The sequence below is a fragment of the Meles meles genome, chromosome 2, assembly GCF_922984935.1.
Source record: "Meles meles chromosome 2, mMelMel3.1 paternal haplotype, whole genome shotgun sequence".
NCBI classification, from domain to species: Eukaryota; Metazoa; Chordata; class Mammalia; order Carnivora; family Mustelidae; genus Meles; species Meles meles.
This window is the reverse complement of record NC_060067.1, coordinates 33,553,021-33,564,241: the sequence shown is the minus strand read 5'-3', so window position 1 is coordinate 33,564,241 and position 11,221 is coordinate 33,553,021. Positions and strand designations below refer to the sequence as shown.

At 44.1% G+C, this 11,221-nt stretch overlaps 1 protein-coding gene across 1 annotated transcript; it reads left to right on the top strand.

Moving 5' to 3' along the window:
• The first annotated feature begins 265 nt into the window (after positions 1-265).
• Positions 266-11,148, top strand: LOC123936813. The gene is made up of 4 exons (XM_045997382.1): positions 266-412; positions 3,853-3,884; positions 10,248-10,458; positions 10,699-11,148. The coding sequence occupies exons 1-4, from the start codon at positions 266-268 to the stop codon at positions 11,146-11,148; spliced, it is 840 nt and encodes a 279-aa protein (XP_045853338.1).
• The last annotated feature ends 73 nt before the right edge of the window (positions 11,149-11,221 follow it).

Below are 11,221 nucleotides of genomic sequence, written 5' to 3'. Positions count from 1 at the left end.
GGGCCGTCTCTTACAAAGAGGCGACCACGACCAGGACACCGACCCCGATTACTTCCCTTACCCGACGATTCCCGCTACCCAACGACACCTGCTACCCCGTGACTCCCCTACCTGACAACGACACTCCTGGCGGCACTCCTCCCCCACAGAGGCCGCTTCCTGATGATGACGCTCTGGCAGCGCTGCCCCAGGGAGGCCGCTCCCTAGCTGGCCAGGCCGCTCCCCGGCAATGCTCATAACGCTCCCTGCGAGGCCGCTCCCGACGATGCTGCTCCGGATGACTATGCTTCCCTATGACACTGCTCCCAATGATCCCGATGATTCCGACGCTGCTGCTCCCCACGCTCCCGATGCTCCCGAGGACCCTGACGCTATCACCCCTGCACTACTTCACAGACTAATCTTTATAGAGGTAGCCGAGCCCGGCCCACACACAGGTGTCCAATAGGAATGCAACACACAGGGAAAACTCCACAGTCATGATTGGTGAGCAATACGGACGGCCAATTGAATTTCAATCCACCATAGCAAATATATACGCGCCCCACTGATTGGACATCTCCATCCGGATGGCCCACCCCTACATCTGGGGCCTGCAAGCAAGTTCCTCTGAGAGGGGCAGGGTCAATTCAAGCCCACAACAAAAGGGCGCCCTCTGGCCAACCAGGCCCCTACACTGGGGAGATAAGGAATTCTTTTTTTTTTTTTTTTTAAGATTTTATTTATTTATTTGACAGACAGAGATCACAAGTAGGCAGAGATACAGGCAGAGAGAGAGAGAGAGAGCGCGAGGAGGAAGCAGGCTCCCCGCCGAGCAGAGAGCTCGATGTGGGACCCAATCCCAGTAGCCTGGGACCATGACCTGAGCCGAAAGGCAGAGGCTTTAACCCACTGAGCCACCCAGGCACCCGAGAGATAAGGAATTCTGATTGCATCACTAAGATCTCCTGTCCAACCCTTGGCCAGGAGTCGAGCTCCATGACTGACAGTCGGTCCAGGTCCACGTGGAATGGGGGAAGGTGGGGTACTCGTATTAGAATGAGGGGAGGAATTCTGCTCAGGCCAAGAGAAATATCCAGGGAGATAGGAAGATATAGAAAGACAGGCCTTTGCATTTATTCTGAATGTGTTGCATAAGATTTATCTTATTTGCATTCCTACTTGTAATAAATAAAATATTAAAAAAGTTATTTCATACCACTATCCAGAACATACATACTTACATAAATATCTGAAATAAAATGTCATCAAATCGAACTTTCCTTATTTGTGTGATATATTCTCTATTTTGTATTCTATTCTATCTTTAAATAAATGCCATTCATGTATCAGTAAATTGATTTCATGACCCACTCAATGGGTTCTGACTCACAACCTAAAATATACTGTCCTAAAGCCCTAATGAGGTGGATACACATTTGTTTTTTCACAATATAGCTCCAGATGTTGTGCCTTCGAATCATCCTGTTTTGATAATCTTACCAACCATCCCCTCCCCACTTCCAGGAAGCATTTATTAAAATTGTTTCCATAATATTTACCGCAGAGGTCAGATTTGTCTTCAGTTATATGTGATCAGAACCTAACCCAAACTAGTTTAAACCAAAAGTGACTGTATCATCTCATGTAACAGGGAAGACCAGGATAGTGCGAGCTTCAAGCACAGCTGGATCCAGGGACTCCAGCATCTTGGGTGTCTCCCCTTTATTCCTCTCTTATCTCTGTCAGATGACTTTATTCTCAGTTAAGCTTACTCTACAAGAGAGGGATCATGTTTCTGACTCTGATTGGCCACGCTTGAGTCATGTGCATACCTCTGAACCAATCACAAAGTCCGGGGAGATAAGGAATTCTGATTGCATCAGGAAGATCTCCCGTCCAACCCTTGGCCAGGAGTCGAGCTCCATGACTGACAGTCGGTCCAGGTCCATGTGGAATGGGGGAAGGTGGGGTACTCGTATTAGAATGAGGGGAGGAATTCTGCTCAGGCCAAGAGAAATATCCAGGGAGATAGGAAGATATAGAAAGACAGGCCTTTGCATTTATTCTGAATGTGTTGCGTAAGATTTATCTTATTTGCATTCCTTATAACATATCAGTTTCTTCAAAAGTGAATTTTTATTTAGGTTAGTTTAAAATTTTTATAATGATAAAGCATTTTTGTAGAAGTAGGTCCCCCCCTTTGTTTGTGTTACATATAATGTGGCCGATTGATTTGAATAAGACCATCTGATTTCTACCTTTTTGTTAGATATAAAATTGAATTGAATTTTATTCAAAACTGTTCTTAAGCATTTTAAAAAATAAGACTTTTCCTTACCCGTGATAAGACCTTTGTGATATCTTGGTATAAGTTTTAAATGAACATTCTCTGTCTTGTTTTCGTTTTAATCTAGTTGAAATGTTTTTTTTTTTTCCAGCATTTCTCCCACATTTTATGAAACCATCTTGTCTGTACATTGTACAGACTTGTATATCTTGTACATTGAATTCTAATGTAACAGAAATGCTGCATGAAATGTAGTTATTGGTAGAGAAAATAGTAAAAGTGTTGTTGTAAGTGCTCTCACAGTTTTGAATTTAAAACTGGACAAGTTTTTTTTTTTTTTTAATGATTTCTTGGTAGTAAGTTTCCATACAATAATCTAGTTTTTCTAGATTCAAGAAATTTGAAGAGATTAAAACTGCATATTTTTCCCTCAGTGTGTTTTTAAAAATACCTTTTGTTCTTCTCTAAAAAAAAGTAGTGAAGACTTTATTTTATTAAGTAGATAAGTACTTAAACTTAGTACTTAATACTTAAGTATTAAGTAGATAAGTAGAACAGAAAATAACATATAGCACATAGAAATCTTCAAAATTTCTCAAATACTTACTAAGTAGATATTTGTATATATAATCTACTCTGTTGGTGTATTCTAATCCAACCTTGTGCATTTTTTTTTTTTAATTTCCGGGGCCTTCCTTTTCAAATTTGCTTCTAATCTTCATAAGACTAAACTTGTATCCATGTGGTAATTTTCTAAAAGGGAATTTGTTATAGGTTAACTTGATTTAGTAAAAATAAAACATAAACATTTTTATTTACACCAACAATATCAGAGGAGGCTGGTTAGTCATTATAAAACTTACCATGTGACTCTATTAAGTAGCCAATCGACAGAATGTATATTAATTTATATAGATAGGTAGATAGGCAGGTAGGTAGCTAGCTTTTAGGTGACTGAAGCATGCTCATATTAAGAAAAAAATCACTGCTAACAAAGATAAATACTACCTGTTCATAATAAAAGTTAAATTTTGGGAGTAAAAAAGAAAGATAAGCCCTGTGTGGGGGGATAAAACACTCTTTTTTTTAATCCAGGCATCTTTAATGTTTTATAGGACTTAGCATATTTTATTTTTTTTGCACATTTTTTTTTATTTTTTTTGCACATTTTATTTTTATTTTTTATTAGCTTCAGGGTAGAATTTAGTGATTCATCAGTTGCATATAACACCCAGTGCTCATTACAGCAAGTGCCTTCCTTAATGTCCATCAGCCAGTTACCCCACCCTCCACCTTCTTCCCCTCCAGCAGCCCTCAGTTTGTTTCCTACAGTTCAGCATCTCTTAGAGTTTGTCTCCCTCTCAATTTTCATTTTATTTTATGTTTCCTTCCCTTCCCCTATATTCATCTGTTTTCTTTCTTAAATTCCACATATGAATGAAATCATGTGGTATCTGTCTTTCTCTGACTGACTTATTTCGCTTAGCATAATATCCTATCGTTCCATCCATGTCGTTCATAAAGCATTCTGATCAATAAGCCACATTTAGTCCCAGACTTTGTGACTTATTATGCCTTCTTAGGAAGAGGCTGTGTCGGAGGAGGGTACATGTAGGTAAGGAAGATTGTTACCTGCATTTCCCATCTTCAAGAGAGCTAAAGTTGCTGAACAGATAAGCTCTAAATGGAAGAGGCATAATGGCACCTAGATTAAGGGTTACTGACTTCTAGTTTTTTATATACTAAATTGGACCAGCCATGCAGATGGCTACAAATAGTGTTTGTATTTCAAGCCCAATTCAAGTGGAGAAGCCAAAGAAAAGTGCTAAGGGTGAATATTCTTCTTATCCTCGATTACAGTAAGTATGTTAAAGAAGTAGAAAATAATGTGATTGTACAGAACGAATGGCTGGATAAAATCAGTTTTGAGGATAGGAGGAGGGGCACGTGAGCACTAGATATTAGGCACTGATATTTACAAAGATAACACGGTTGGCCCCTTTGCTGTAGGAGTGTATAACACTGAGCTCATTTTCCAAGCTGCATATTTGACTGTATCTGTTAGAACCAAGTGCTCAGGCTGATGACCTCAAATAACTCATAGCAGGTGTTTGCAAGCCAAGGTCAAGTGTGCATTTTGTATTCCTGAGACAGAGGAAACTCGGTTGACCCACGGGGTGGAAATTAGGACCTTTGCCTGCTCAGCCCCTCATGTCACCAGCAGAGCTAACCAGATACAGGTTATATGAAAAGGAGAAACATCAAAATAAAAGGTTACGTTGACTGCAACTATATTACGGCTTTTCAAAGAATTCCATGTGATTTACAAACTTTAAAGGTAACTTAAAAATTTTCAAAACATTCTGTGTGGCTGGTGAAGGTGGGGAGTAAGAAGACAGAAATAAGACAGAAACACTCTGTTTCTTTATCTTCTAAAGTCCTTTCCCCCAACCAAAAGAGCTCCTGGCCACAGTGTAGCAACTTTCCATGTTTCCAGGGCCCACTCACTTTCCCTGCTGCTCTCAACGCTGCTGAAAGCCGGCTCCTTGGGGAGCCTCAGGAATTGGGGCTGGCTTCTCTTTAGTCTGCAAGCACTCAGAAGGAAATACCCCTTGCTGAGAAAGAGGTGGTGTTGGGGAGAATCCATGTACTGTCGAGGAAGTTTCAATTAAATGCGGATGCCAATTAATTTAATTTATATCTCTGCATGAAAAATATCATTCTATTATACATACACTGGAAGGATGCCAGGAGCCCAGGTTAATAAATTACATCTCTACTGACATAATATGGAATCACAGACTAATCAGATACTTATTAAATGCCCACCTGTGCTTGGGACTGTACCGTGTAGAAATCCAGCTGAAATAAAGTCTGTCCAGCGACGCCCGTCCCTCCACTGGGATTGTCTGACACCCACCGTCATCCCCCACTGCTCCTAGCTTTGGGGCACGTCTCAGGAGAGCAACTCTGAAAGTGAATAATCAATATTCAATTGCCAGTGGTTATGAATGGGCACATTGAATGAATAAGAGAATGAAGGACGGAGCGCTGTAAATAATCCACTCAGATTAATCAGGGCACAGGCCCATTCTGGTGAGCAGGAAACTTGCCATGATTATTTAGCTACAGATTCAAACCAGCTGGTTGTGGGTAATACCTACTGCTTCTGAAGCCCCGAGCTTCAGACTGCGACGTGTTCTATTTTCAATTCTTAGGATAATCTTTCAAGGGAGAGGTTATTCTCTCCTGTTCCCCTCATTTTAGAGACATGGAAGTTGAGATTCAGTAAACTGAAGAAAGGACATTGCTCAAAGCCATGTGATCAGAAAGAGGCACACTCAAAAACTCAGACTCGTCTGACTCACAACTAGAATATTCTTTCTACCGGGTTGACCGATTTTCTCCACATAATAGCTCTCTTCTCTTGGACAAGCGTCCCCGCTGTCTGTCTCCACGGAGGACGGCTGTGGGCTGCTGTCTGCCGTCCCGAACAACACCCCGGACAGTTCTTTTTTTCTTTTATTTATTTTTTTAAAGATTTTATTTATTTGACAGAAAGAGATCACAAGTAGGCAGAGAGAGAGAGGAGGACGCTCTCTCCTCCCTGCTCAGCAGGGAGCCCAATGAGGGGCTTGACTCCAGGATCCTGAGATCATGACCTGAGGCGAAGGCAGAGGCTTTAACCCACTGAGCCACCCAGGCGCCCCAGCCCAGACAGTTCTTGATGAGCTGGATTTATAGTTAAATTGCAGAGGTTGACTCTGACAAATCCCCCCTGGCCTGCAGACTCGTCCTGTCCCCCGCTGGTCACTCCCAGATACTCGCTTGCTGAAGTTCTATATAGTACTGAGATGTCACTCAGTTATCACAAGTTCTCAATCAGTCATCTACCGTTTACAGTTATTTACTCAACATTTCCTGAGTGCTCACTATGTACCAGGTGCTCTAGGAGGTTCCAGGATGTAATCGAGAAAAAGGAGGTCAAACGAATGCGGAAGACACATGCCCTATCACAGAATTACAATGAGGTGTGGTAAAGGCTATGAAATCATCAAGGGAAAACGTTCCTTTTGTCATTTATTCAATCACTCACTTATTCCCTCTGGAGCGTTTACTGAGCCCCTAAGACCTGCTAAGCAACGGCCCCGCCCTAACAGGTGCGACTGAGTCAAGGACAGGCAGGGAGGCAGCCAGCCAGGTCTGCCCCGCCCCTTTCCATCTGTGCGTCCATCTTGCGCAGCAGGGGCCCTCCTGTACAAGGGTTAGGATATCTTCGCCTGGTTTACAAGTTTGTAACCACCTGGTCCTGGAACCCCTTCTGACCAGGATATGGCTTCTGGAAACTCCAGGAGCAAAAGCTTGAGTTTATTTGAGGAGGGACTTCTGGTATCTTAAGGCCCAAGAGTGGTATAGAAAGTGAGGAAATGGGCTTCGCTTGGGTCCCCTTGGCTCTATTCATTCCTTCCCCCTGTGGGTGGGGGCAAGGGTAGAGGAGGACCAGAGGGGACGCAGAGGATGGTCCTCAGACCAGCAGCCTTGGCATTACCTGGGAGCTTGCTGGAAACGCAGAATCTCTGGCCCCTTCCTAGACCTTAGGAATCAAAACTTGCATTTTGACAAGTTTTCTATGCACCTTATGGTTTGAGAAACACTGCTGTAAGGGCACTATATCTAATCCCCTCTTCATAAATAAAGACTCTGAGGCCAGCTAATGCACGGGGCAGGTGGAAGGGGGGCGGGGGGACTGGGTTGCTGGGGGCTGGGATTACGCTTCTGGGCACCTTGCTCTTCTCCAGCGGTGAGTATGTGCCAAAGCGAATTGGAGGAAAAATAACTTTCCGGTAACTCAGATTCACAGGTCCTGGAATAAGAGATTTATAGTGAGTGATTCAAGGAAGAAAATTCCATTAAGTCTTGGACAAAGTTATTAAAGGAAGATTAGTGATAAGAAATCACTCCAGAAAGGAACTTGAGTGGGGGAGGGGGGGTGAGAAAGTTTTTGTTTTCTATTTTATTTCCGGATCCAATGCAAATGATCTGGAGGGGACTTCCAAAGCCAAAGCGAAGTGTCCTTATTATTTATTTATTTATTTATTTATTCATTCATTTATTTTCACTTCTACATTCCTTTGCCTTTTCTCCTCCTTTTCTTAGTATATTTTGATTCTAGTCCTTTCTGGTGCATTCATTTTGCCTTCTTTTTCTTTACTTCTCTGCTTTAACTTTTCTCAAATCTTTCACTCTGCTCCAAAGACTAAAACAAGGAGAAGGAACCAAGACAAAGTTTCGAAGTATGGTCCCATGGTAGTTTCATACTGTGATCCATTCTTATCAATTAAAAATTAAAAGAAAGGGGCGCCTGGGTGGCTCAGTGGGTAAAACATCTGCCTTTCGCTCAGGTCATGATCCCAGAGTCCTGGGATCGAGCCCCGCATCGGGCTCCTTGGCGGGGAGCCTGCTTCCTCCTCTCTCTCTCTCTGCCTGCCTCTCTACTTGTGATCTCTATCTGTCAAATAAATAAATAAAATATTTAAAAAAAAAGAAAGAAAAGAAAAACTTGTGTGTGTAGTTTTTCTTCATACATAAAAATAGAAAAAATTGCATTTTGATTGTACAAGTACCCTTTGCACAGCTGCAATGATTAACATATTACTAATTATGTTCCAGTTGCTTCCATTCCATCTTCCACTTTCCATTTCTCCTGTACCCTCTTTTTTCTCCTTCTTCCCTTCCCCCTCCCTCCCTTTCTGCCTTTCTTCCTCCTTCCCTCCCTCTCTCCCCCCTTTCTTACTCTCTTTCTCTCCCTCCCTCCTTCACTCTTTCTTTCTCTTTTGCTGGTGTTTATTAAAGCAAATCCCAGACATCATATCATTTAACTCATTTCCTATAGAATTTCCTGGAGGCAGGGCCACAAGAGAATGTAGACTGAGGAAATGATCCCTTATGACTATGTTATTCACCAAAATATGGAATTTGTGTTACTGAGATAAGGAAAAATATAGAATTTCCAAAACCTCCACATAATACTCCAGATGGTATAGATTTTATTTTCCACCTCCATGTCTTCCCCTAGAGTCTTTGCGGGGGGTCTCTGAGAGCTTTTTAATCTTCCTTTACTATTAAAGTAATAACAAAATAATAGAAAATTTGGGATGTTTATAAACCTAAAAAAGAAATACATATTCCTTTCCTATTCACAAAGAGCATTCTGAGGACATCACTTTTGCAGTTAGAATTTGTCAATGTAAGTTCAAGGAGCTCTCCTATGACAAAGAACAAAACACGCCGCCCCCCCCCCAACCCTGTGGGCATGCCCCCTGAGCTGATTGTTGTAATGGTTTAAAGGCACCTGGATCTAGATAAGAAAGCATGGCACACAATTGCTCTAATGTCCACACACATCAGATCTACGGAATATCAAGTAATTCGAAGGTTTGGTTATTTTCCACTGGTAAGATCCAACTAGATTCGAGTAAAATGCCCTCTAAATAAGTCAAATAGACAGGGGCTTTGATGGAGGAATTAATTATAGTTGGTGTCTTAAAGAAAAGAATCCCACTGTGGCATGGAGAATGTAATTAATGGGAGGTAAGCGCCAACAAATCACTCCTTAAAATATTAATGCTATCAAAGAACAGCTGGATAATGAGAGAAACTTGACCCTTGGGGGACTAGCAAATGTTGCTGGTGCAGAACTTTTTGCAGTTGTGATGTAATGGAATTCCTTTAAATTCAACAAAAATAATATAAAGAGGTGTGGTACTGGGAATGTTATTAGCAGTAAACATGGCTTTGTAGTTTTATCATCTTATTATGATCACTAGAGCTCACTTTTGCCGTGGTTGGAAATGACCTTTTCCCTTAATTGCTCAGGATATATTCAATCCAAACAACACTCCTAAAAAACAACTTAAAAAAAAAAAACTTTAAGTCTGGCAAGAACATTTTTTTTTTTGCAAATAAAAACATAGTACCGAAGAAATTTTTTGCAAAAAACAATTTTTCTGTTTGCTTAAGTTAAGAAAAACTGTACCATTGTTTGTAGATAAAAGCCAGAACATACTTTGGTTTTACTTAATAGCTTATTATTGTCCCTAGCAATATCTATTTCTAAGAGAGCAAGAACGCTAAATATTTAGACAAGAAAGCTAAATATTACTTACCATCTGAAATGTTGAGCATTATTTTTACGTTTTCATAACTAAATGCTAATCCCAATATTTAAAAGAAGAAGTCAGAAGTAATTCTTTACTTGGAATATACTTTATCTCAGATTTAAAAAGAGAAACCGTTTTATTCAGAGTTAAAAAAAAAAAAAAAAAAGCTCTGAACCGACTGGGGACCATGGGGAAGCTGCGGGCGTGGTAAATGCTTTTGATCGCACCTTTTTATTGCTGGTGCACAGCAAACTTTTGTCTCTTTTGTTTCACTCAACTTGCCAACATCTAAATCAGTGACACGGGCATTCAGAGCGTTTGACAAATAGGTTGAGATACGGGGAACATATTCACACACACACACCAGTAAACGATGAGAGGAAGTTCAGGATGCAGTAAAAATAAATGCCCAAGTTTAGCCTGGGTTTCACATAACACCAGTTTCATAAGGCGCTTACGCCGATAAAGGAGCAGTGCCCCTGAAAATAGCACACAGGGGACACATCATTTAAATAAATGTGTTTCTTTGCCCTAACAGAAGTTCAGATCGGCTCAATTATCATTAATTTTGTTCTTTTATTTCCTTTGTGGGCGTGAACGAAGTCGTGCTCTTTGAGGGTTTTCGAGCTGCCCCCAGCTGGTGGAGGTGACCGGCGATTCCTCACCCGGAGCCCGAAGGTTGGGGGGCGGGGGGGGGGGGGGCGCCTGTGTGAGTCTGTTGGCGAAAACGTGCTGTTCCTCCTAGAAGTGGAAACTTTCAGGTGAAAAACTAAGTGCAAATGTTGCCGGCCCCTGAAAATCATGTTCTGAACCTTTAGAACAGGTGTCCCAGCATCGAGCCCGGAATTGTGCAACAGGCGACACAAGATTCGACAGACCTCCGTCCTCGAGCCCGCTTTTCATTACATTCAGGAAAGCACCGGCGACACTTCCCCCGACCCCCGCGCGTCCTTGCGCGTGGATGGCCGCAGAAATTCGGCAGCCCTCGCCATTGCTCTGCCGGGATCCCTGGGCGGTGCGGGGGTCACGGTGTGTAGGGGGAGGGCCTGCTCCCCGCAGGTCTAGAGTCCAGTCCTGGGAGAGCGTGTGGGCCGGGGGGTGGAGAGGGAGGGGGTGTCCCGGGATGGCGGAGGGGGGCGAGCGAACCCGAGAGCCTCGGGGACCCGCAGCTCGCACCGCACCCGCGGTGATTAGCTCCAGCGGCGCGACCCAGGAGGGCGGACTCTTTCTTCACCCTCGCTGTCTCCCCCTCCCTCTTCCTTTTTAAAGGACGCCTTGCAGGCCGAGCTGTCAGCAGCCCGGAGGCCGTTTGTACTTGGCCGCGGCCAGGCCGACTCCTGTTCCCGTGACAGACAGGGGCGGGGGCGGTGGGGCCGCGGGTCCCGGGAGCCCGCACGTGGGGATCTTAAATTCTTCCTCTTTCGGGTTCCACTCGCGACCCGGCGACGGCCACGAGGAGGGGCGCTGGGCGGCGCGGGGGTCGCCAGCCCGGGACGCGATGGCTCCCTTGAGGAGTGGGGTGGGAGGCGGCCGAGGGTTCGGCGCGCCCTTCGCGCCCGCGGCAGTATGAGACCCGCAAAGGGCGGCAGTAGCAGTCCCAGCAGCAGCCTTCGCCGGCGCCTTCCGCGGGCCCCCGCCCTCTCGCCCCCGCGCACCATGCAGACCCCCGGCCTGCCGAGCCCGCGGCGCAGCCCCTGCCGCCTCCCCGGCCCCCGCTAGCCCGCGCCAAGGGGGGCCTCGGCCGCCGGGGGGTCAGCCGCCCGAGCCGCGCCCGGGACAGGCGGCCCGGGTG